The sequence below is a fragment of the Humulus lupulus genome, chromosome 7, assembly GCF_963169125.1.
Source record: "Humulus lupulus chromosome 7, drHumLupu1.1, whole genome shotgun sequence".
Lineage (NCBI taxonomy): Eukaryota > Viridiplantae > Streptophyta > Magnoliopsida > Rosales > Cannabaceae > Humulus > Humulus lupulus.
In genome coordinates this window covers 100666812-100691522 of record NC_084799.1, presented here as the reverse complement: position 1 = coordinate 100691522, position 24711 = coordinate 100666812, and the positions used below count along the sequence as shown (strand labels likewise).

Genomic DNA, 24711 nt, shown 5'->3' with positions numbered 1-24711 from the left:
TGATTCACTGTATAGGATCAAATCAAACGCGTCACTCACCTAACAAGACCACCTTAAACCCCAAAAAAGAAAAAAATTAAATGAAAAAAATACGTGTATTGAAATGGATTTAATATATGGAAACCAGGCTCACAGTGTCGACAAAGCCGGATTAAGAGAGAGAGCCCATAGAAGCCACAAAGGTCAATCAGAAGAGAAAAAAAGAGGGAGAGAGGGGTAAAATTGGTAAATAAACGAAAATCGAAGGGCATACAGAGGAAGTGGGATAATATTTAATTGACAGCGACGCAGGAGTGAAGGCCAGCAGCAGCCAAAAGAGCCATCCAAACAAGAGCCTTTCTTTCCCTCTCACCTCTTATTGTGGTTCTCTCTCTCTCTTCTGTGCCCTTTTTTTTTTATCGTGCGCTTCTCACACAAACTCATCCTCTTAAGGAGATTCGTCTTCGTCTTCGTCTTCATCTTCTTCGTCTTCTTTTTCTCGATCCACCCCAACTGTAAGTCGAAAGCTTAATCTCAAACCCTAATTTCTCTTTCCGATCGATCAATCTGTCTCTATTTTATTTTTCATCTTTCAGATCCCTAATCTCTCTTTCTCTTCGAAAGAATACTTTTTGATAAATGTTTTGTTGATTGATGTTTTTTGCTTGTGAATTTTGTTTTGTTGTACCTCTAGATTTATCTCGATTTCAGTTTTTTTTTTGCATGTTGACGATTTTATCTGTTTTTATTTTTTTTATTTAATTATGAGATTATTTTGTCAATTTTGTATTCGATTGGTTATAATTTGATTTCGGTGACGTTATTGATGGTGGATTTGTTGGATTACGGATTTCTGTATTTTGCTTTGCTTTTGTTCTGGAATGGTGTTTGTTGATGATTTGGGATTTTAGGGTTTCAATTTTGGGTTTTTTTTATTTGTATTATCATCTTATTTCGATTGGGATTTTTGTAGGGTTTTGACGTTTTTTTTCAAGGGTTATCTTATTAGTTTATTTGAACAATAATTGGCCAGTGGCTCGCTAAAATTAATCTTTAATTGCATGTTTACTCGTGTCTTTTGGCATCGCATCTTCTTTATTGCAAATTTGTTTGGGAGAATTAAAGTAAAAGAAAGTGGGCACTGAGCTGTTTAACTTTAGTTGCATCTTTGGAACGTTGAATGACGCATTCTGGTGGCTTTGGATTATCACATTCTCTTTATATTTGTTTTCTGAAGGCTAGAAGAAGACATTGTACACTTTATTATATTTTAACCTTTCTGTTGATCTACATTCCTGCTGACTTTTTTTAGGCAATCATGAGCGACGAGGGAGAAAGGACTTGTCCTCTTTGTGCTGAGGAGATGGATTTGACGGATCAACAATTGAAGCCTTGCAAATGTGGTTATGAGGTGTGTGACACTAATCTTATAATTTGGTTTGCCCTCTTCTATTTGGGCATTTTTTAATCATTTATTCAATTTGATACGTTCATTGTTGGATTTGTGGAAATTTGTTGAGCTGAATCGAAGGTGGAGTCTTATGGACTCTCATTCGATGCTTGTTTAGGTCTGGTTTTCCATATTTTTTTAAGGATTCATACTATTCTATATATAACAATGTAAGCTCTAGATTTTGTCCTTTTGCACACTCTAGTAAGAAGCCTGTAGAGATTCTTCACCCCTATTCTCATAGGTTTTGTGCCAGAATTTTATCTTCTCTTCCTCTATATTAATGCACTGCTTGGGATGTTAAACTATACATGTGAAACGTGTTTCCATAAATGCTGAAGCTTCGTATGTATGTCAATTTGCTTCTCTGCAAGAAAAAATTTAATCTCTCTTAGACAACCTAGAGCCAGTTTAGCTTAAGCTTTTTAACAAGATAAAAGCACTTACTAAACAATTTATTGGCCAAAAAGGTGTTTGGTTAAACCAAAGAAAACAAAAACAAAGATATTATTGAACAATCTGGGCTAAAGCTAAACACTGAAGCTAACTCTGCAAGATTCTCCTTTTACCCAAATTGGCCCTTAGGTTTACTTGGTTTCTCAGTTTGAGACCAGTTCTAAATATTTTTTCTTTTTTGTACTTAATTGCAGATATGTGTTTGGTGTTGGCATCACATAATGGACATGGCTGAAAAGGATGAGTCTGAGGGGCGTTGTCCTGCATGTCGTGTTCCTTATGACAAGGAAAAGATAGTAGGGATGGCTGCAAAATGTGAAAGGTATTTATATAATGAACTCTATTTATCTCGATGGGAAAGAAACTATAGCTTTTTCACAGAGTTTGATTTGAATGTGTTTGTTTGTTTGTTTGTTATTTTTTTTCTTTCCTATATAATTTTTTCAGCAGATTGGTGTCTGAAGTCCATATGGAGAGAAAGATGAAGTCACAGAAGGCAAAGGCCAAATCATCTGAAGGACGGAAGCAGCTCAGCAGTGTACGAGTGATTCAAAGGAACCTTGTTTACATAGTCGGCTTGCCTCTTAATTTGGCAGATGAAGAAGTATTCTCTCTAATCTGTTTGCTATATTAAGCTTGTCTTTCAGTGCAATTTGCTCTGCATTTATGATTTTTCATGCCTATGCTTGCAGCTTCTTCAGCGTAGAGAATATTTTGGTCAATATGGGAAGGTTCTCAAAGTATCAATGTCTCGGACAGCTGCTGGGGTCATTCAACAATATCAAAACAATACGTGTAGTGTGTAAGTTATACATCTCAGTATGTCTAAATTTTTTCAACGACATGTATTGAGCTTCATTTGCTTCTACATTTTAGTGCTACATTTATGGAAGGTCTTACCTCGATTTCACCTACGTTTGCATATATTCACTTGGCTTCTTATTTTGAGCTATTCATATGTTCATTGGTGGTGCACATGAGAAATGGATTGTAATGTGTTTGTTGTCATGTTTGGTAGCTTCTAACCATGTTTTTTGCGGTCAGATATATTACTTACTCAAAAGAAGATGAAGCCATTCGTTGTATTCAAAATGTACATGGGTTTGTCTTGGAGGGTAGATCTTTGAGGTACATGTTTGTTTATATTGTGATCAGCAACAGCAACAGCAACATAGTATAACAATGAAATTATATCAGAATATATGTATTGATATATTTCTTTACAATAAATGTTTTAGGGCTTGCTTTGGAACCACAAAGTATTGCCATGCTTGGTTGAGAAATGTGGTATGACATTTTTTTATTGCTATTAAAAAGAACAAAATTAAATACAATTATGATCAAATATTTTCTATGTTGATGTTTTGTTAACTAAGGATTGACTTTCTATTGTTTTCAGCCATGCACAAATCCTGATTGTCTGTATTTGCATGAGGTTGGTTCTCAAGAGGATAGTTTCACAAAAGATGAAATAATTTCAGCGTACACAAGGTATATTTGGAACCATATTGCTCGCCAGATAGTTTGTCCTTAGGGCCTCTATAATACCATATGTTTGGGAGCGGGTTTTCCTCTGAAGTGACATTTTATGTCAAGTCAAAAGTGACGAGATGTTTGAATATTTTCCATTTTATTTCAGTAGCCCATTTATTGGAATTTACTCCCTTTATTTTTAAGGATGGATATGCACTGCCCATCCTTTTCTGTGGCCCTTCTAGTGTATTTCTTTTTTCTTTTATAGGATGGATATTCACTTTTGGTCAACAATTACAATCCAAGTTAGCAATCTATAAACATGATCTTCAAGTGCTATGCTGATGTTTATCAGCTGGTCTATGCTTTTTATGGTTGGTCGAAAATTACTTTTAGCCTGGAAGATCAATATTAGTTTAACAACTCCTATGGTCCAAGTTAGCAATCTCTATATCTGATCTTAAGGTGCTATTGTAATGTTTATCATCTGGCCTATGATTTTAATAGTTGGTGGAAGATGTGCTAAGCCTGGAATATCATTTTTGAAGGACTAATATGTGGCTCCTTTCCTAATGTCATCCCTCAAAATTAATTGAGATGGAATTGGTGACCAGCTTTAGCCTTTGGATAAAATGCTTTTACTGCATTTAAATTCCTATTTTTCTTCTTATTTTTTTCCTAAAAATATATCCATGAAATTATGTAAAATTTTACAAACGTGTTGGTGTAAAGAGTTTAGATTCATGAAATATAAGTTTAGTTATACATCTTTACTGCCTGTTGCTAGTTAAAATTCTTTGTGCTAATTTAAGTGGTATATGTGGGGTTCCTGTTTTATACTTGGTTAACTTGCTGATTTTAAAGGAGTAGGGTCCAACAAATCACTGGTGCTGCAAACAATGTGCAACGACGCTCAGGGAATGTTTTGCCACCACCTATAGATGATTATTGCGATAACAGTTCTGCTTCTTCTGGAAAACCTATAGTGAAAAATGGTTCAAGTGTAAGTCATTGGTGCTGTCTTTTCTTTGAACTACTGTTCTGTTGGTGCTGTCTTTTAATTCACTCATGCAAGTTGCTATTTTGTGCTCTTGCATAGAGAGAGCATTTAAACTTCATGTTTAGAGTATTATGTTAGATGTGTGGCTATAGGAGGACCTCATGGCTGAAGTGTGCTTTATGTGATTGATTATTGCTAACTGCTGGAGACTTGTAACTGTGCAGTTTTTGTAATGCCAGTTTTGAACCATGGTTTTTTTCCATAGATTTAGATCAGATGTGTAGAATGAAGTTTTTGGAAGCTCTTGTTTGAGGGCTGATGTTACCTTAATGCTGTTAATTTACAACTTTAATGTTGCATTATAGGTGGACATTTCTATCTGATTGTATTTCATTAATTGTGCAGAATACTGGAAACATTGGTAAAGGTTCTCCTCCAAATGGAAGCACGGGTAAATCTATTGTGCTACCAGCTGCAGCCGCATGGTATGTGGTATTTTTTTGGGGGGTGTTATGCTTTAATTTATGATTTGAAGATCTTATTATTTATCTAAATGTGGCAGGGGAATGCGTGGTTCAAATTGCCAACCGCTAGCTGGAAATTTAACATGTACAAATGAACCTTTCAAACAGAAACTTGACACAGTAAGTAATAAACTGCCATTTTCATCAGCAGTTGCAGGTGGTACTCAGACTTTCATAATCCATGTTGATGGAGGGAAGCGGCAACCACTGGTTGATGAATGCCAAAACATTGATGCTATAGTTAAATCAGAAACAATGAAGCCTATGAAACAGCACAATAGTTTGGATTATCAGAGCAGTGTGCCTGAAAAACTTGTTGGACCTGATGATTCTTCTGCTGAAAACTTGAGCAGCCAGTTTTCTTCTTCACCAGTATCGAGAGATAATGATGGAAGCATTAATATGCTAGCAAACATTTCAAATACCACTGACCAGGATGGGCAGTCCTCTACTTCTGGTAATGAAAATGAACTGATCACCTCGGAAGGTCGGGTCCAGAATTTGTGCTCTGAAATTTCTTCATTGTGCATTGATGTAAATGTCATGGATGAACATTCTGGTAAAACCCCATCTAATATTTCATTTTTGGATCACTCCCTAATCAAATCTTCAGTGAATCAAGGGTTGCCACCAGATTACAGTGAGCAGTCTAGAGAAACTTCTACTTTATCTCAAAAAGCTGGAACAGCTAATGAGATTTGTGTTAGTAGAGATCAGCCTGTCTGGATAGCAGATTCACAAACACAAGTAATGCATAGTACATCTTCTGAGTTGGAAGAGGACATAATATCTTTTGATAATCAACGACTTAAGGATCCTGAAGTTGTGAGTCGTTCAAATTTTTTACCAAATTCTACTAATTCATTCCATACATCAAATCATTCTTGCTCTCCTTTTCAACATGAGGTGTATGCTGCAGTTAATTCAAATACAGACCGTCTATTTGTGGATAACCAACTTAGAGATGGTCCATTTCTATCTGCATCTACAACTTCATTAACATCTAATGGGTACCCAAATAACTTACCGAGCAGCTACATTGGCTCTGAGAAAATATCAGAACATTCCTTTTTGCATTCGAATGAGGATAATGGGAAGCACATGGGAAGATTCCTGGGTGATGCAGCTAATACTGATGTTAATTGTGTTGTAGATAAAGGGGAGAGTAGCATAATTTCAAATATATTATCACTGGACTTTGATACTTGGGATGAATCACTAGCATCACCTCAGAATTTGGCTAAATTATTGGGAGATGATGATAAACAGTCTGGATCTCACAGATTATCAAGTTCTTGGAAGGCACAAACAAACAATCAATCCAGATTTTCTTTCGCAAGACAAGAGGAATCTGTACATCCTGCTTTTGATGTACAGCCGTCACATAGTTTCCTTGGGCAATTTTCGAATAACCATGCTTTTAATCATGATTTTTCTGAGAACAGAGATATATATCTTGATAAGCTTGGCTATGGTAATGGTTTCTCTAGTTGTTTTGGAGAATCTGAGAATCATGCCAGCGGCAACCATTCGATTTTCCCTTCCAATAAGCCTGGTGTGTAGATTGGACTAAAAAACTCTTAATGTTACTGGAATTTAATTTCTGTACTAACTTTTACTGTCATTTGTTCTACTTGTTACTATTATGATTTGGAATTATGTGCACAGTTATAGTAGATAATATTTAATAAATTATGTCAAAACACTCTTAAACAAGTTTTTTCTTTTCTGTAAGAAATTATCTTCCCTTTAATGAAACTAAACTTGAGCTAATTTGGGTTTTTTTTTGCTTTGGTCAGTTGCTTATCTTTGCCAAATATGAGTTATTTGATAATTAAAAGAACTTTATTTGTGTGGCTAAGCCAGTTATGCTACAAGAATATTTCGCTAATCTAAGAGTCATTTTCTGGATTGCTTTTTTGTTTGGTTATAGCTTGTGCAGTTGTGACTAGTTATCGATTTATTATCTTTTCTATGATGCTGCAACAATAATAGTTTTCTAGATTTTGGTTGTTTACCGTTTCTTTCTCAATGTCTGCAGCAGTTTCAAGGGCCCAGATTTCAGCCCCACCTGGTTTTTCAATGCCTAGCAGGGCACCTCCCCCAGGCTTTGGATCTCATGATAGGATGGAGCAATCTTTTGACTCATTTTCTGGTGAGTTGACGTGATATGTTTTAACTAAAATATATCTCAGATCAAGTATTCATTTTTTTTTTTCTAAATTCTCAGGGAATCGCTTGATTGATACTTCATCAATGTTGAGAAATGGTTATCAACAACAGGTGACTGGAAACATGGGTAGCAATGCAGACATTGAGTTCATAGATCCTGCTATATTGGCAGTTGGTAAAGGAAGGCTTCAAGGTGGGCTGAACAACCCAGGCTTAGAAATGAGATCGAACTTTCCTTCACAATTAGGCTCTCTTGAAAATGATGCCAGACTTCAGCTTCTGATGTCAAGATCCCTCTCCCAACAGCAGAACCTTAGATTTTCTGACATGGCGGATAATTTTTCTCATCTTAGTGATTCTTATGGAATATCTTCAAGGCTTGTTGAGCAATCACAAGTGAACAATGTATCCCCATTTGCGCAGTTGTCTCTCCAACAGTCAAGAAATGGACTTATGTCGAATGGTCACTGGGATGGGTGGAGTGAGGTTCAAGGTGGAAATACTTTGGGCATGGCAGAGCTTCTTCGAAATGAAAGACTGGGATTTAATAAGTTTTATGCTGGAGGTTACGATGACTCCAAGTTTCGGATGCCCAGTTCAGGTGATCTATACAACAGAACATTTGGGATGTAATCCTCGCTCAATTGATATCTTGACTTGTATTTGAGAGAAGCTTGAGGGTGTATTACAAGGGTTGAGAGAAGCTTGAAGTTTACAAGGGTTGAGAGAAGCTGAAAGGTGTATTGCGTGGTGTTGTGGCCATCAATTGACTTATAACTGGTCTCAGTGAGCAGCTGATGTAGGATCGAACTCCCAAAAACATGGGGCTTTTAATCTTGCAGGTGAGAACACATTCTTGTTTAGTTTGTGGTCTAGATGGTTATTCAATATTTACCCATTTACCAGTATTTGTTCCGGGTAAGTAGAGGAATGGATCAAATCATCCCAAGCAAGGTAATGGCTTCAAGATTGCATCTTTCTGGCATTTGAGTTCAGAATATGAAGTTGCTGACAAGGTGGTTAAGGGTTTATATCACATTTTGTGTAACTGCATATTTTGATTTTGCCCTCAAGTAAATTTCTTCATGTTTAATTGACATTGCTGGCTAGCATGTCTCTTGCTTTGGTAATGTATTAAATCTCAGGGTCCTGGAATTCTCATGCCCCTAAGTTTAATTTGTTTGAATCTTGGGAAAAAGAAAATGAGAACCGATATCCATAATAGTAGATGCGCTAAAGGTGTGTACAGTTGCAATTTCTTCTGAGAATGGGAGATGCACTGTTCTTGCCTATATTTATTTGTTAGATGTCTGCAAAGACAGCGTGTGAGGGTATCGGGTGTTTGCTTGACTTGTATCTTTATGCAAATTGCAGGTGAAGTATGCTGTGATCTACTACATATATTTGCTTTGAAGACCATTGGAGATTGCTGTAAATGATTCGACTGTTCATCAACTGGATGTGAAGTTATTAGCATCCATCCTATATATAGAAGTTCTGACTGAAATCCGCGCGTTGCTTTTGCTCTCACAACTAAATAGAGGAAATCTGACCCCCTTCTCTTTTTAGGTTACCGCCTTCACAATTTACACATACTGAGGTTATATTCAAATTGATTTGAACCCAACTTTCATCGCTTATCGCCTCAGTGCTTTCTCTTCAAACTCGTTTGGGTATTGTTACAAATTTTCCGCTGTTCTGATAATTATATTATATATATATACAAATATTGCTGGCGTGTTTATAATCCGATTACCTTCCCTACTATTCTAGTTTAGAGTTCTTGGTTACCAAGATTGATGGGGTCAGAGGCATTTAGTATATCATGAATTGGAAATATTTGATGGGATTTATGGAATCGAATTGTTGAGACTGGTGTTCGACAAAGTCATCATTCTGCTGTAATCAGTTCAAAAAAAATTATATTGTCAACTGAGATCACTTTTAAAGAAAAAAAATTCCGTACATTAGCTAAACTTCCTAACAACCGCTTGAAAGTCTGCTTAGTTCAAATGGTTTTGGTTTTGGATTTGGTGTTCTTTATGTTAGTGGAAAATAGACTTCAAAAGGGTTAAAGATGGACTCGATGGCATTTTTCGGATAACAATATATAATTAAAATTGTCCAAAAAAATGTATATAAGAAAATAAGAAATCATTTCACCAGTCTCTTAGAAAAAAAAGATAGTTGAGACACTCCTTGATAATTATGTATCACTTCATCAAAAATAATATGTAATTATGTATTATGTCAGCAAAAATGTTAATAAATAATAATGTATCATTCAACACTAATAATTTACTTATCATCCAATGTCGACATATTTGTCAACAAAAGGATCTGAACTAGATTTATAGCCGCAGAATTTTTTCGTTGTACTATTATTAATGCATCTCTACAGTTATTCTATGAAGAGTATTGCTAAGGGCACTGCCCGTGATAATAATTATGCCAATATCGAAACTTACGTATTGTAATTTAACAAGTAATATTGAGTATTTCTAGCCACAAGGGTCACCTTATGTGAACACCTTTCCATGAAGCAATCTTCATTGAGTTAATTGACAAGGAAGCAATCTTGAGTTAATTGACAGTGAGGATACTGATTTATATTTACAACCTCCAATATACAATGAATTTTCAAGAAGACTAATGTGCATTGGCTACCCCTCTTGCATGTTAGTTATATTGACTATTGAGAGAAAGTTCAGTGCCAGAGTGGATCCTACTCCGTATTTACCAGCAATGAAATGGGGGAGTCATCCATCTAACGAGAAAATGGAGGTGCCAAGAAATCTATATGACCAAGGCTTTGTCACGAGCTGGATTCGAACGAGCACTAGCATTAATATCAGATGTCTCACTCATGTCCGACTAATATAATTGATAAGTCAAGGATATATATGTTAATAGAGTGTTTTCCTTACATATTTTGGGTCATAATGTAGAACTTTGAGCTCGTTGGTTGATAAGACCATCCAGCTCATTGTTATATTGAAATGTTGTTTTTCTTTTTTGCTGTGTTTTGCTTAAAAATACATACATTTGTTTGGTAATTCTATTTTAAGATTTAGTTTCAAAGTGTAAAATTTGGTTTAGTAGCATTTCTTTATATATTTATTGACAAAGTTTACAAGAATATTTTCTAATGATTTTATATATATACAAGGAAAATGATTACATAATATTTCTCATAATTATATAAGATCAAAATATACGAGGAAAGTCAACTAAATCTCTACTGTTAACATCATATAAAACAAAATAAATAAATATCTTCACAAAATCTTTGACTTATTCAACACTCTCCCTTAAGTTGGTGGATGGATTTCACATATGCCCAATTTAAGTTGGTGGATGGATATCTCGCTAGCAAATGCTTTAGTCAGAACATCCACTAATTGGTCTTCAGACTTCACAAAAGGGAATTTAGTATCCCTGCCTCAAGCTTTTCTTTAATGAAATGTCTACCCACCTCCACATATTTTGTGTAATCATGCTGGATAGGATTATGAGCAATCTTTATAGCAAATGTGTTGTCACAATATAGATTCATTGCCACCTTTGGCTTAAAGCCTAAATCTTTCAACAAATTTCTTAACCAAAGCAACTGACATACTCCAAATGCCATACCTTTGTACTCGCCTCTGCACTTGATCTTGCTACAACTAGTTATTTCTTACTTCTCCAAGTCACAAGATTTCCACCTACAAAGGTAAAGTATCCTGAAGTAGATCTTATGTCATCGGCTGAACCTGCCCAATCAACGTCAATGTAGCCTTTCACTTCAAGGTGACCATGATTTGAAAACAATATGCCTTTTCTTGGAGCAGACTTCAAGTATCTCAATATACGTTCAACAACATTCATGTGTGGTTTACGTAGTTCATGCATGAATTTGCTAACCATACTAACTACATATGCAATATCTGGCATTGTATGAGATAGATATATCAATTTTCCTATAATTCTTTGATATCATCCTTGATTAGTTGAAGTTGAACTTGCATTTTTAAACAATATGTAATTTTGCTCTATGGGAGTATCAACTGGCTTACATCCAAGCATTCATGTCTTAGACAATAAATCAAGGATATATTTTCGATGGGAAAAAAAATTCCATGTTGAGACTGCGCTACCTCAATCCCAAGAAAGTATTTAAGGTCTCCAAGTTGTTTCATTTCAAACTCAGAAGCCAAATACTGGCGCAAACCAGAAATCTCCTTGTTAGAGCTATTGAGCTCATTTCAGCTGTATTTGTTTTTCTGTTATGCTGATGTCATCGGTTAGTTACGTAACCGACTTACTCATTTGTAATATCATCTTATATATATAGAGGAAAGTCTCAGCTTCTTGATCACATTGATCAGAAGCACAATTCACACATATCACAAATTCTCTCTCGTTTCATTTCTTGCTCTGCTTCTCTTATATGGTATCAGAGCATTCCGCCATGGCTACCGACGGCTCCAGTCATTCTGCTGCTCAAGATCCAGCTCACGATCCAGCTCCGCCAGTTCAACCACCGCCTCTGGTAGCTCCGGCGGCCGATCCTGTTGGCCTTCCCAACAATCACCTCCTTCCTCTTCATCTCCGACTCGATCGGACGAATTATTCTTACTGGCGTGCCTTAGTTCTGGCTGCTGCCAGAGCCTACAATGTCGAGAGCTTCCTTCTCGGCACGTCACCACCACCACCGATTACTCTTGCAGGTAATACTCTGAATCCTGCTCACTCTCAATGGATTAGACTCGACCAATTCCTCATGCATTGGTTAATGAATTCGGTTTCTGATGTGATGCACGGTCATTCTGTAATCAAATGCTATCATCGCTTTGATGTGCATTTTGTTCCTGATCCTCCTGCTTCATCTCCACCTAATACATCTCATACTGAGAATTCACATGCTTTACTTACTGCATCTGGTGCATCTGAGTCTTCACCAGGTGCTTGGTTTTTGGACAGTGGTGCTACGAATCACATGGCCACTGATCCTTCCTCCCTCGCTCAGAAATCAGATTATAAAGGGAAAGCTAAAGTCATTGTAGGTAATGGTTGTTCTTTACCTATCACTCATACTGGCTGTAATTCAATTCCTACTCTTGATTCAAGTAAGTCTTTATTACTCAAAGATATACTTCACGTACCGAGCCTTACCAAAAATTTATTGAGTATATCACAATTTACTCATGATAATAATGTGATATTGGAATTTGACTCCACTTGTTGCCTCATTAAGGACAAGAACTCGAAGCAGGTCCTTCTCACGGGTACTCTCCATGAAGGCCTCTACCAGTTACAGACCTCTTTTCATAATGTTCCACTGAATAAAGGCTCCTGTGGTTCGACTAATAAAGCAGCTCTCAACTGCACTACTGATAGCAATCCAGTGCCTTCTGGCTCCAATGCAGCTGCCATATGGCATCAACGACTTGGCCATCCGTCTCCACCTGTATTAGCTAAAACTTTATCATGTATTTCACCTTCTGTTACATGTAAAAGTTTTAGTTTCTGTGATGCCTGTCAAATTGGTAAGATGCACCAATTTTCTTTCAAACCGAGCAATAATAAAACTACTTCTCCGTTTGAGTTGATTCACAGTGATGTTTGGGGCCCCTCCTTTTATCCATCCATGGATGGTTACAAATACTATCTCAGCTTCGTTGATGATTTCACAAATTATGTTTGGTTGTTTCCGATGCATGTGAAATCTGAGGTGTGCTTGTTATTCAAGACCTTCAATACATATGTTGAAAGGAAGTTTGATATGAAGATTAAATGCGTTCAAATGGACCTTGGAGCAGAATACAAACCCTTATATTCGTTCTTTCGCAGTCTCGGCATTGAGCGACGAAATTCCTGTCCTCATACACACCAACAGATGGGTAGAGTCGAACGCAAGCATCGCCATGTGGTTGATACTGGCTTGACATTGCTGGCTCAGGCACAACTTCCTTTATCCTTTTGGTGGGAAGCATTTACTTCAGCTGCTTACTTGATCAATCGCTTACCTACCCCGAATTTGGAGTTTCTTTCTCCTTTTGAGAAGCTTTTTCATACTCCCGCCTCATCTTCTCCTTCTCCTGATTATATCCTCATTGCCCAACCTGAAGTCCATTTGCCTATTGCTCCTATTTCTACTAACACACACTCCATGGTCACCCGATCCAAAATGGGTATTCATAAGCCTCGGGTGTTCAATACTGAGTTGTCTACGGACACCGTTCCCACTACGGTCAAACAGGCTTTAACCATTCCTCATTGGTATGATGCCATGAAAGCTGAGTTTGAGGCTCTTCAACGAAACAACACTTGGGTCTTAGTCCCACCTCCTCCTGATTCACAGATAGTCAGCAATAAGTGGATTTTTCGTGTCAAGACAAATGCTGATGGTACTTTAAATAGATATAAGGCCAGACTCGTTGCACGTGGGTTCGAACAAACTGAGGGTCAAGATTATTTTGAGACATACAGCCCGGTTGTTAAACCATGCACCATACGCATGATTTTTACTCTTGCTGCCATGAACAGTTGGGATATCCAGCATGTTGACGTCAATAACGCGTTTTTAAATGGTGATCTGCATGAAACTGTTTACATGCAACAGCCCAAAGGATTTGTTGACTCTTGTTATCCTCATCACGTTTGCAAGCTTCAAAAGGCTTTATATGGGTTAAAACAGGCCCCCCGTGCCTGGTTCGAAAAGCTCAAAGACTGCCTGCTTGCATGGGGTTTCCTTCACTCCAAGTCTGATCCGAGTCTCTTCATTTCTCATTCACATGGACGTTTACTTCTCATTCTCATTTATGTCAATGATATACTTGTTACTGGCCATTGTTCTGATGATATTCGACGCATCATTGGTTTTCTTCATCAGAAATTTGCACTCAAGATACTGGGCTCTGTTAAGTTCTTCCTTGGGTTTGAGGTGCATCAAGATGAGTTTGGTTTCCATGTCAATCAACACAAGTATATACTTGATGTTCTTTCTCGCACAAACATGTCGGCAGCCAAGCCTCAATCCACTCCCATGTGTTCCAGTACCAAACTCAGTGCTCAATCTGGTACTCCTCTTGACAATCCGTTTATTTACCGAAGCACGGTTGGTGCTTTGCAGTACCTTACATTGACCAGGCCTGATATTGCTTACTCAGTAAATCGACTTAGCCAATATCTTCAACACCCTACAAACGTCCACTGGTCGGCCTGTAAGCGTATCTTGCGGTACCTCGCTGGTACCTCATCTCTTGGCCTTCGTTTCCGGAAGACTTCCACTCTTACGCTTCAAGGTTTTACCGATGCCGACTGGGCTGGGTGTTTGGATGATCGCAAATCTACTTCTGGCTTTTGCATTTATCTCGGTGATAACTTGATCAGTTGGTCTTCTAAGAAGCAACCCGTTATTGCTAGATCGAGCACTGAAGCTGAATACCGTTCTTTGGCTCTTGCTACTTCCGAGTTAATCTGGATCCAATCTCTTTTGTCTGAGCTTCGGGTTCCTGTTTCTTCCACTCCCATATTGTGGTGTGATAATGTCAGTGCTCGTTCTCTAGCCAGTAATCCCGTTATGCATGCCAGAACGAAACATATCGAGATCGATTTGCATTTCATTCGCGATCGTGTTCTGGCTAATAAACTTGAAGTTCACTATATCGACTCTTCCTCTCAAATAGCAGACTTACTTACTAAACCTCTTCCTCACAGTCAGTTTCAGTTTCTTTTAGACAAGTTAACACTCTCACAACCGAGTGTAACTTGAGGGGGGGTGTTAGAGCTATTGAGCTCATTTCAGCTGTATTTGTTTTTCTGTTATGCTGATGTCATCGGTTAGTTACGTAACCGACTTACTCATTTGTAATATCATCTTATATATATAGAGGAAAGTCTCAGCTTCTTGATCACATTGATCAGAAGCACAATTCACACATATCACAAATTCTCTCTCGTTTCATTTCTTGCTCTGCTTCTCTTATACTCCTCATAATCATCATCTATCACCACCATATCTCCAACATAGATAAGCAAAACTGTAATCTTGCATCCCTTATGTTTTAAGAAGAGGGTATGATCCGAGTTACTTTGTTTGTAGCCAAAGTTCTTCATGGACTTGGTGAATTTGCCAAACCAAGCTCTTGGAGATTGTTTCAATCCATACAAGACTTTTTTTTAGTTTACAAACCTTTGTGGTGTTTGAGTATTTTGGTATACCATGGGGAGGATCCATATATACTTCTTCAATAAGATCTCCATGTAAGAAATCATTTTTTACATCAAATTGAAGAAGTGGCCAATCTTGATTAACTGCTAATGACAAAAGAACTCTCACAGTATTAAGTTTGGCAATTGGTGCTAAATTTTCTTGGTAATCTACACCATAAGACTGTGTATATCCTTTTGCAACTAATCGAACTTTGTATCTCTCAATGGTCTTATCTGCTTTATGCTTTACTGTAAATACCCATCGACACCCTACAATCTTCTTTCCTTTTGGTAATGATACAAGCTCCCAAGTAGCATTTGTTTCCTAGTGCTTCCATTTCGTCTATCATGGTGTTGGTCCATCTAGAATCTACTAAAGCTTCATGCAATTTACTAGGAATAGAGACAGAAGACAACTGGAATACAAAAATGTATATGACTTGGATAACTTGTGAGATGACACATGATTGTTTATGAGATATTTCACTTTAACTTTATAATCAAAATTAATCTCATATTTAATGGGTGGTTGACCACGGGTAGATCGAGGTGGAAGTTGATAAAGAGATGGTTCAGGATCAAGGCCATGTGTATTAACAATATTATCAACATTAGTACCAGTGATATTAGAGATAGAGTTAGGAGATACCTCTAATGAGTCCCTTGGAGAAGAAGATTGGATCATTGGGTTCGTTGTAGGAGTATGAGGTAATGTACTATCATGATCTTGACTCTCACATCTTTTTCCAGCTGAGCAATCGATGGCGATTGGATTGACTTTTTATATTGGGTGATTATTTTTAGGTGGAGGTAATACATCAAAAATCCTTATATCATCATCATATGATTTGACACTTCATTATTCTTCTCTCCCAAAAAGGATGAATATGGAATTCTTGTTGTATAGAAAAGCTTATTTGAAGAGGGGTGATAATGTAACATCCGACTAATCCAGGACCATTACACCGTGTGTTTAAAATAGTGCTTAACTCGTTAAGCGAGTCATTTAGACTCAAAAGTGTAATTAAAATTAAAGAGTGGTTTATGTATTAAAATTTTTGGTCAAAGGAATAAACTTTTCATTAAATCTTTAAAAAGTTACATGGGATCCCAAAAAGGGTTATCAAAAAACAATTACATTCAGAGTTTACAAAAATAGTCGACCTAAGCAACAAAATTTGGACTTACACCCTAAGTCTCTCCAAATCCCTCGACCGTGGCGGCCGAGTAGGCCGAACATGTAAGCGCCACTCCAAAGCCCTCCAACTCATGGCTGGTCGACTTTTCCCTTACCCTTACTTGCACCATAGAGTACCCGTGAGCCAAGGCCTAGCAAGAAAATCCAACATGGCATAGTAAAATAACCAATCAAAGATAAACAACAAACATCATGCTTCACAGATAATAGATGAACTCATCTTAATATACAAGCAATTTACACGGCCTATGTTGAGCGAAGTGCCTCTCCCGACACTAAACATACAACCACATGCCGAGTGAGTGTGTACAACACTCCACAATGGTCCCGGCCATCATGGCCTACATTTTGCATGTATTGCTTAATACAACCTATGCCGATCAATCACAATCATACATAATGCAATTGTTGATCCCAAAAGAGGGTGTTTTAATATTTAAACTCGCAAGTGCACGATTCGTTTCGGAATATAATTGTCATGTAAGTACGAGGTCGAACCCATGGGAGTTGACTAACATCAAAAGAAACTATTTCAAACAAAGCAATAATATTCTAACCTAGTTCCAAATATTTGATGAGATTTTGTTTTAGAAAAATAAAAGACAAGTAATAAAAAGATTTAAGATTAAATAGAAAAATGGTTTTTAAATGATATATGTAAAATAAGATTATTAAGATATTAGAATCCACAAAATGCAAGTTCAATAGTATTTATAAGTATAATGATTCCCAAGTTTTGATATAGTTGAAATAAATCACACTATATATTTTTTCAAAATATATTTTCTATTCAAGCACAAGTTACTCTTTAAAAAATGTAGGATTTTTCTTCACTTATAGAAGATATAATTTCTAAGCATTAGTTGTGTTACAACCTAATGAAACTACAAAAATTCAAAGAGATTATGTTTAGGCAAAATATGATACTTATGCTCTAAGAATTAGATGTGAACAATTTAATGAAAAAAATTTAATCAAAGAATATCATATTTTTGCATAATGAAGAACTAAGTGTAATATGCTTTAACACTCAATAATAGATGAAAAATGCATATCTTTGATAGAAAAATCCATAAACAATGTTGTACAGATGGGAAATCAACATACAACAAAAAAATACTATCTAGTTACATTTTGCTTCATCATCATCTTAATAACCTTTGAAAAAGATTAGAAGCTCATAACTAGATTGAAATAAAAATTACAAAATAACATACTTGACATGCTCTTCAAAAGATGAAAATGGTAGAGAAAATAGTGAAAAGAAGAGAGAAAAATATGTGTAGAAGATGTTGAAAAGATGAAGAAGAAGAGCACCCCAAATGGTCTTACAATACTCTATTTATAGGCAAAATATGGAGATTAAATTAATCAAATTAAAATAAATAAATTGATTAATTTAATTGTGTTGGGAAGTGGTAGGATAAATAGAGTAAGTGTAAGAGTATTGGAAAGATAAAATGTTTGGTTGGGTAAAATATTAGTGAAAAGCTAGGGTAAAAAAATGAATTAAGAATGTTTATTTAGGTAAGAAAAATAGGAAAGAGTGAATTGATATTTGAGTGAAAAATATTGGGAATGAAAAACATGCTTTTTGGCATTTTGGTGGCTATTTGACACCTGGTTTAGACAACTCTGGCATGTGGGCCGAATGGGCTATGGGGCTGCTTTGTGTTGAAGAGGGAATTGGAGGAGCTCTTGGGCCCAAATGAGGCCTTAGTGGTTGACGCAGGCCCACGGCTGGCAGGAAGGCTGGCGTTGGAAGCATATGAAGAGGTGAGCTTTGGTGTTGATGCTATATGCTGAAGGAAGTTGAGGCTGGCGTGGAGAAGGCTTGCAGCTGAGATTCTTGGGTCACGACAGCAACAACTGGGAGGAGCAATGGGCTGGTGACTTGGGCCTGCTGAATGTGTTTCAAAAATGCCACTTTCCACTTCTTTTTCAGCTTTTTATCATTTTTTCCACACAAAAATACAATGAAATCCCTACAAAATAAATATAAAATAAATTATAATAAAATATTTTCAACTATAAAATAAATCAATTTAATTATTTGAAAATATTAATTATAACTTAATTTATATTTAACACTTAAGCTCAATAATATAACATTTTTTTACCACAAATTAAACTACAATAATTTAAATAATTAAACTACAATATATTACAACAAAATAACTATAAAAACACACAAAAAGCTAATAAATTCAAAAAAAGTAATTAACACTTAATAATTTAATTAAAAACTTAAGAACTAAATCACTTTTAACTTAAAAAATGTGGTAAAATAACTCTAATTTCTAGAGTTATCAGCAATCAATGCAACAAGCACAAATATAGAATGGTGTACGCAACCCTAATTCATCATTCAAATAAAATAGTTATAACTGTTACATATCAACATTGGGGCACGTGCCTTGCTCTATGTGCATGTGCCAATTTTCTTACCTCGAGTCTTATGCTGTAGACGGAGAGATCTTGAGTGTGATCCTTTTCCCGAGCCCCACGGAAACCCTAGTCATAACGTAAATGGTGCGCTTATTAGGGACTAAGTTCAATCACGAGTTCCAAAACTAAACCCTAGCTCTCGGGACCTCTAATTCCATTCAACATGGTAATGAAATCGTCCCTTGAGCCCTCAAGTGGGCCCCCAAATCAGTTCCTAGAAATCCCGAGCCCAATTCCCAAAAATCAGAAAACTACTGTTTCGGGACACATGGCGCGGTCGCGCTAGGCCCCTGGAAACCTAAATCGTGCCCATAATCTTGGTGTTCTTCCCCAATTTGAACCATATGACCCAGCCCCAAAAACTCGACCTAAATAGATATTCTAGAAGTTTTCCACCAAAATTAACCTCAATACAGTTAGCACCAACTGTAGGCAACATCAAGATGCCATCAAAACATCAAACACACATCAAAATTGCAACTTACCATCTTAGAGTTCTAAGCTTAAAACCTTGTTTCAAAATCCAAAAATCCAATCTCAAATCACAGAATCCAACAACAAATCAAAACTGAAAGCAATTATAGTCTGGTTTCTAAACTCAATTGACCCATCTAAACATCCAAATTACACCCCCAAATCCCCAAAACCTCATCAAGAACACCATTAGTGTACGAGTTCAAGGAATTACCTCTAATATTTCAAAAATTTCAGCTGATTTTTGGGCTTGGCAGCTCTTAAGCCCTCCTCTTGCTTCTCAATTCTTCCAGAAATCCTCAAATCATCAAAGACTTGCTCTTAGCTTCTAACTTTGGGGAACTAAACTAAAGGAATTTGAGAGAAAAGAAAAGGAGTCCTAAACGTATATGGTCGACTGCCATCAATACTTAGCCAAAACTTCCCATTCCTATGGTCAAAGACCATTTTTCCTTCAACCTTAACCTCAAAGCTAACCCCCAAGGGTATTTTGGTCATTTAGCTTTAACTTTCCAGTAAACCTCAAATCACAACACTAATTCCCAAATTTAATCCACTAATCTTCCAAACACAAATATTTCCTCCAATTTATTTTAGGCTATTTAGGTTTTTTTACCCCCCGAACTATTACCACTACCGTATCGTGCCCCCTAAATTTTTCAGGCCATTAAAAATTCCCCCCGAAATATTCACAGTAATGTAAAGAAGGACTTCCGTTAACTTTCAACACATGTGGCTAACAGAAGGCTGACATGGCTGTTTATATGCTGATGTGTCTTGGCCATGTCAGCGCCACGTGTGTAATTTTAAAATTAAAAAAATCTATAATCATATTAAAAATTAGTGAATTAAACACTAAAAAATAGAATTAATAAATTAAGCCATTTTTTATACATTAAAAAAAATAAAAACCATATTTAAAAACAATAAAATTACACACATGGCGCTGACATGGCCAAGACACATCAGCATGTAATGAGCCATGTCAGCATTCTGTGTTGAAAGTTAACGGAAGTCCTTCTTTACATTACTGTGAATATTTCGGGGGAATTTTTAACGGCCTGAAAAATTTAGGGGGCACGATACGGTAGTGGTAATAGTTCGGGGGTTAAAAAACCTAAATAGCCTTTATTTTATTTACCCATAATTCCAAAATATGCAAAATTCTCAAAATATCCCTAGGCTCAACCTTAGCCAGACATTTACCCTCGTTATGACTTTTCTGCTAAAATTGCTCGACAAGATCCACTCAAGTCGAATACGACATATATTCACATAGTAATGTGGTCCCAAGTACATAACACAGAAATTAAAATATACCATCAACGAGGCAAAATTACGAAAATGCCAATTTTAACAAAAACAGGTCTTTAAACACATTTAATACACATAATTACCCCACGTGTCCTCCCGACACGCTAATCAAAGGACTTCATCTTATCCGGAGTTTTGTGAAACTATATATAACAACGATAACTTGATAACCTTTTTGAGTTGACCCATAGCCAACAAATACACATTTTAATGCACCTAGAATCAAGCTTGGTGCGTTATGTGCGTTATGTGCATGTAGGTGAACATACACCACACAAACAAAGACACGAGGAGCCAAATGAACCACTGAAGGAAGCGTACAGTGGTCAGAAATCACATCCAAAGGACTCTTAAATTTGAGAATACTAGAAGGTGTGCGATTAATTAAGTAGACAGCCGAACTCAAGGCTTCACCCCATAAATGAGATGGAACATGACCACCAATTAAAAGAGAACGGGTGATCTCCAAAAGGTGTTTATATGGATAAATCTATACCGATCACAAGTCATATGGTCTGGAGCTCCAGTGTCAATAATCCAGTCATATGGTCTGGAGTTAGACACACATGTCTTTGCTACAAATCCGGTAGCCGTGACTAAGTTGCTATTTGGATTTTGACCATCTGCTTTCGGATTAGAAAACATATGAGACGTCATCTCACCCTTTTGATACCATTCAAGAAAACCATGGAGCTTAAAGCATGTATCGATCCCATGGTTATCGCCATTGCAATGGGTACACTTACGAACCCCTTTCTTTGGCAATTTTCGAGCAGCCATAGCAACCCCTTCATTTGGCATTTCACCAAGTATAGCCTCTTGACGATTCGCCCGGCACAAACTATAGCGTAAATGACCTGCAAGCTTTGAAGTGGTAAAGTAGAAAGGACACGACTACGAACCCCGTCCAAATTAGAGTCAAGACCAGCCAAGAAAACATACACACGTTGAGAGTTAATTTTTGTGGTATATTTCTTAATGCAATTGGCTTAATCCATAGTACAGTTCTCAATAGCATCATATTCCTGCAATTATTTTTGCAATTTGCCAAAATAAGAATTTACAGAACCTCCATTTTGACAAACAGTAATTACCTCATGATATAATTGATATGCCTTTGATGCATCTTGACTAACAGAGCAAGTTTCTTTTGCAATCTCCCAAATTACCTTGGCTGTAGACAAGCGAATAAAAAGTGATCATATCTCTTTGGTCATAGCATCCAAAAGCCAAGATTTGACCATACAATTTTCTTCCTCCCATGCTTCATTTCATATTCTTCATATTTTGTATCTTTTGGAGCAGCTTTAGAAATAGCCCCAACGCTTTCTGCCTCTAATTTTGTTTTGAGCATTCAAGGACCACTCGATGTACTTCGTACCGTCAAGTCGTTCCGGAGTAATTAGTTATGGCATTTCTTGCATATGAAAGGCTGGTAAAGTAATAAGATCTCTATCTGACAAGGCATCTAAACTGCCATTTTTTTAACCAGTCATTGTGAAAAATAACAAACAACAATAAAATGAAGCTATATAATCAGGAAGAGGTAAGATATATAGTATGCAGCGGAATAAGAATTATATGATCAGAAAATATAAACATGAAACCATGCTCTGGTACCATGACAAAGTTTACAAGAATATTTTCTAATGATTTTATTGATAATTCTTTGAGAATTATATATACAAGGTACACAATTACATAATATTTCTCATAATTATATGAGATCAAAATATACAACCTGTCAGGATTTGGGTAAAATCTGGTTCGAACCCGACATGGTTCGGATTGGGTTCGAGTTTTGAAACTAAGAATACTCAAAATCGAACATAATTAAAAAAAATTTAATTTTTGAAAAAATTAATGCATTTTTCAAAACAATTTACCAATGCCTAATTTGTAAAAAAATCAACATTACTAAACTAACAACAAAGTAAAAAAAAACATGTGAAAAGTAAAAAAAAAAAATAAAAAGTGTAAAAAAAAATAGTATTTTTTAAATTATTTTACCAAGGCCCATTTTTCAGACCAAAGTCCATTTTTGGACCAATCCCACCCGAAACTTGACGAAACCCAAAATCACCCAAAAATCGAAAATTTCAGAGCAGGTTCGATACCCTATTTTCCCACCAAAAACCCGAACCTGATGCATCCGAAACCCGACAACCTGACCCATGTGCACCTCTAAAATAAATACATATATTCACAAAATCTTTGACTTATTCAACATTTATATGTATTTAATTTTTGATTTTTTAGTTGCATTCCCATTCTTTACACTTTAGTAACACTTATGTCCTAAAAGTTGATTTTGTATCAGTTAGGTCTCCAATCTTTTTAAATCTTAACATTTAGGTCCCTAAATGCTATTTTTGTTTCTTTTTTCTTTGAAAATACATAAAAATTTCAAAATGAACGGTGAATAGTTCTTAAAATATTTGGACATTTAATTTATGACAATAACAAACATGACATGAGAAAAAATATTTTCATGTTGTTTTTAAAAAATATTTAATATTTTTATAAATAAATTAATATTTTATTAAAAAAATTCTTACATTATTTTATAATTAATATCAATAACTATATTATCTCGATTATCTTAATATTATAAATTTTTATTATGTTTTTTTATTTCATACATTTAAAAAAAAACTCAATAATAATATATATAAAATTATTTATGTGCATATATAAATTATGATTAGTTATAAGTTGCATTATAGAAAAAAATTACAAAATAAAAAATAAATATGTACATTATAAATATTGATAATCTCGTGATAATTCAGTTATTAATATTAAAATTTTATAGGTAAGATTTTTTTAATGAAAATTTAATTTAATTTATAAAATCATTAAATATTTTTTAAAATATCATGAAAATATATTTTTTTCAATGTCATGTTTGGTATTGTCATAAAGTAAGCGGGAGTTTTTTTTTTTTTAAAAAAAAAATTGATTCACTATTTTTTTTATATTTATTTATGTATTTTGAAAGAAAAAATAGCATTTAGGGACCAAAGTGATACGATTTGAAAAGATTAGGGACCTAACTGATACAAAATCGACTTTTGAGACCTAAGTGTTACAAAGTGTAAAGAATAATTACTGCAACTGAAAAAACTCTTAATTGGTTTTTTTTACAATGGTAGTGTGTACAAATATTAGTCTGCTTTATCTTTTTATTAGATATGTGTTTTGTTTTCTTTCTACATTCAAATCTTTTTTTTTAAACATCTTGTTCGCACTATGGTCATTGTTGTACTGAATGCTCAAACTACTTAAAGTATGTTTGAGATTAAATTTTTTTTGCAAAAGATATAAAGAGAAAATTCTTCTTTGATTCTCAACTTTATTCTTTAAGTTAAAGTGCAATTTTAATGATATAAGAATTTAACTTAAATTCAGATTCAAAGTATAAAGAAATTGAATAAAATTTATGTATATTATTCAATAGTCATGATTCAAATTTTAAGCCTTAGGCTTGGTTGGCTGGGCTTTTGGAAACCACATTTAAGTTTTAGAACTATTTTAAACTTGGTTGGATTTTCAATGTATTTTGGTTTTTTTATTCTTTTGTTTTTTGAAAAAAGCTCTTTGAGAAGAAGCTAGTAGTTTCTTAAGGGAGAACTTCTTGGGAAGCAAAAATCTAAAAGTGTAAGCCAAGCCAAATCAAACAAGCCCTTGGTATATTTCATTGCTTTCTTTAGCTTCTTCACAACAAAAAGGTGACTAAAACTAGACAAGTGCCTAGTAACTTGGGCTCAAGCCTATTTTTTAGAGTTTTTTTCTCTTTTAATTTCGTTGTACATATTTTATAAAATAATTACAAAAGTAATAATATATAATAGTCAAAATGAAAATAATTACAAAAATAATAAAGAATACCCAAAATATAATTAATTATCCTAAGAAATCCCACCAATTGTGGGGTACCCGAAACAGTGGGCATTTGTCAGCTTAATACATTAAAAGAGAGTAATCTTAGAATTTCGAGTTCTCTTTAATTATGGGATCTTTT

At 35.5% G+C, this 24711-nt stretch overlaps 2 protein-coding genes and 1 long non-coding RNA gene across 9 annotated transcripts; 1 reads left to right on the top strand and 2 right to left on the bottom strand.

Moving 5' to 3' along the window:
- Window positions 1–297: 297 nt before the first annotated feature.
- LOC133788492 (uncharacterized) lies at window positions 298–8924 on the top strand. 7 transcript variants are annotated; one of them, XR_009873233.1, is made up of 14 exons: window positions 298–494; window positions 1292–1390; window positions 2080–2207; window positions 2336–2489; window positions 2578–2687; window positions 2930–3013; window positions 3124–3172; window positions 3285–3376; window positions 4229–4361; window positions 4764–4843; window positions 4921–6437; window positions 6924–7037; window positions 7113–7896; window positions 8429–8924. XR_009873233.1 is itself a non-coding variant. In XM_062225990.1 (13 exons), exons 2-13 carry the CDS (start codon window positions 1298–1300, stop codon window positions 7685–7687), a joined length of 3138 nt encoding a protein of 1045 aa, XP_062081974.1. In that variant the 5' UTR covers window positions 298–494; window positions 1292–1297; the 3' UTR covers window positions 7688–8359. The 7 variants fall into 7 exon arrangements, 1 of the variants encoding a protein (XP_062081974.1); XR_009873230.1 differs by having other exon boundaries at window positions 4223–4361; XR_009873232.1 differs by having other exon boundaries at window positions 2333–2489.
- A 1545-nt stretch (window positions 8925–10469) lies between these two features.
- On the bottom strand, window positions 10470–10990 carry LOC133792022 (secreted RxLR effector protein 161-like). The gene is made up of 2 exons (XM_062229932.1): window positions 10738–10990; window positions 10470–10630 (listed from the first exon to the last, which is right to left on the bottom strand). The coding sequence occupies exons 1-2, from the start codon at window positions 10988–10990 to the stop codon at window positions 10470–10472; spliced, it is 414 nt and encodes a 137-aa protein (XP_062085916.1).
- Window positions 10991–20724: 9734 nt separating this feature from the next.
- Window positions 20725–22889, bottom strand: LOC133789810 (uncharacterized). Its single transcript, XR_009873715.1, has 2 exons — window positions 21857–22889; window positions 20725–21712 (listed from the first exon to the last, which is right to left on the bottom strand). It is a non-coding gene; the product is annotated as an uncharacterized LOC133789810 (long non-coding RNA).
- Between the last annotated feature and the right edge of the window lie 1822 nt (window positions 22890–24711).

Coding starts and splice junctions, on each gene's coding strand:
- LOC133788492 (XM_062225990.1), top strand. CDS start 1,298: ATGAGCGACGAGGGAGAAAGGACTTGTCCTCTTTGTGCTGAGGAGATG. Junction 2,688..2,929: donor CAAAACAATACGTGTAGTGT/GTAAGTTATACA, acceptor TTTTGCGGTCAG/ATATATTACTTACTCAAAAG. Junction 3,014..3,123: donor TTGGAGGGTAGATCTTTGAG/GTACATGTTTGT, acceptor TAAATGTTTTAG/GGCTTGCTTTGGAACCACAA.
- LOC133792022 (XM_062229932.1), bottom strand. CDS start 10,990: ATGCCAGATATTGCATATGTAGTTAGTATGGTTAGCAAATTCATGCAT. Junction 10,631..10,737: donor AAATCTTGTGACTTGGAGAA/GTAAGAAATAAC, acceptor TGAAAGATTTAG/GCTTTAAGCCAAAGGTGGCA.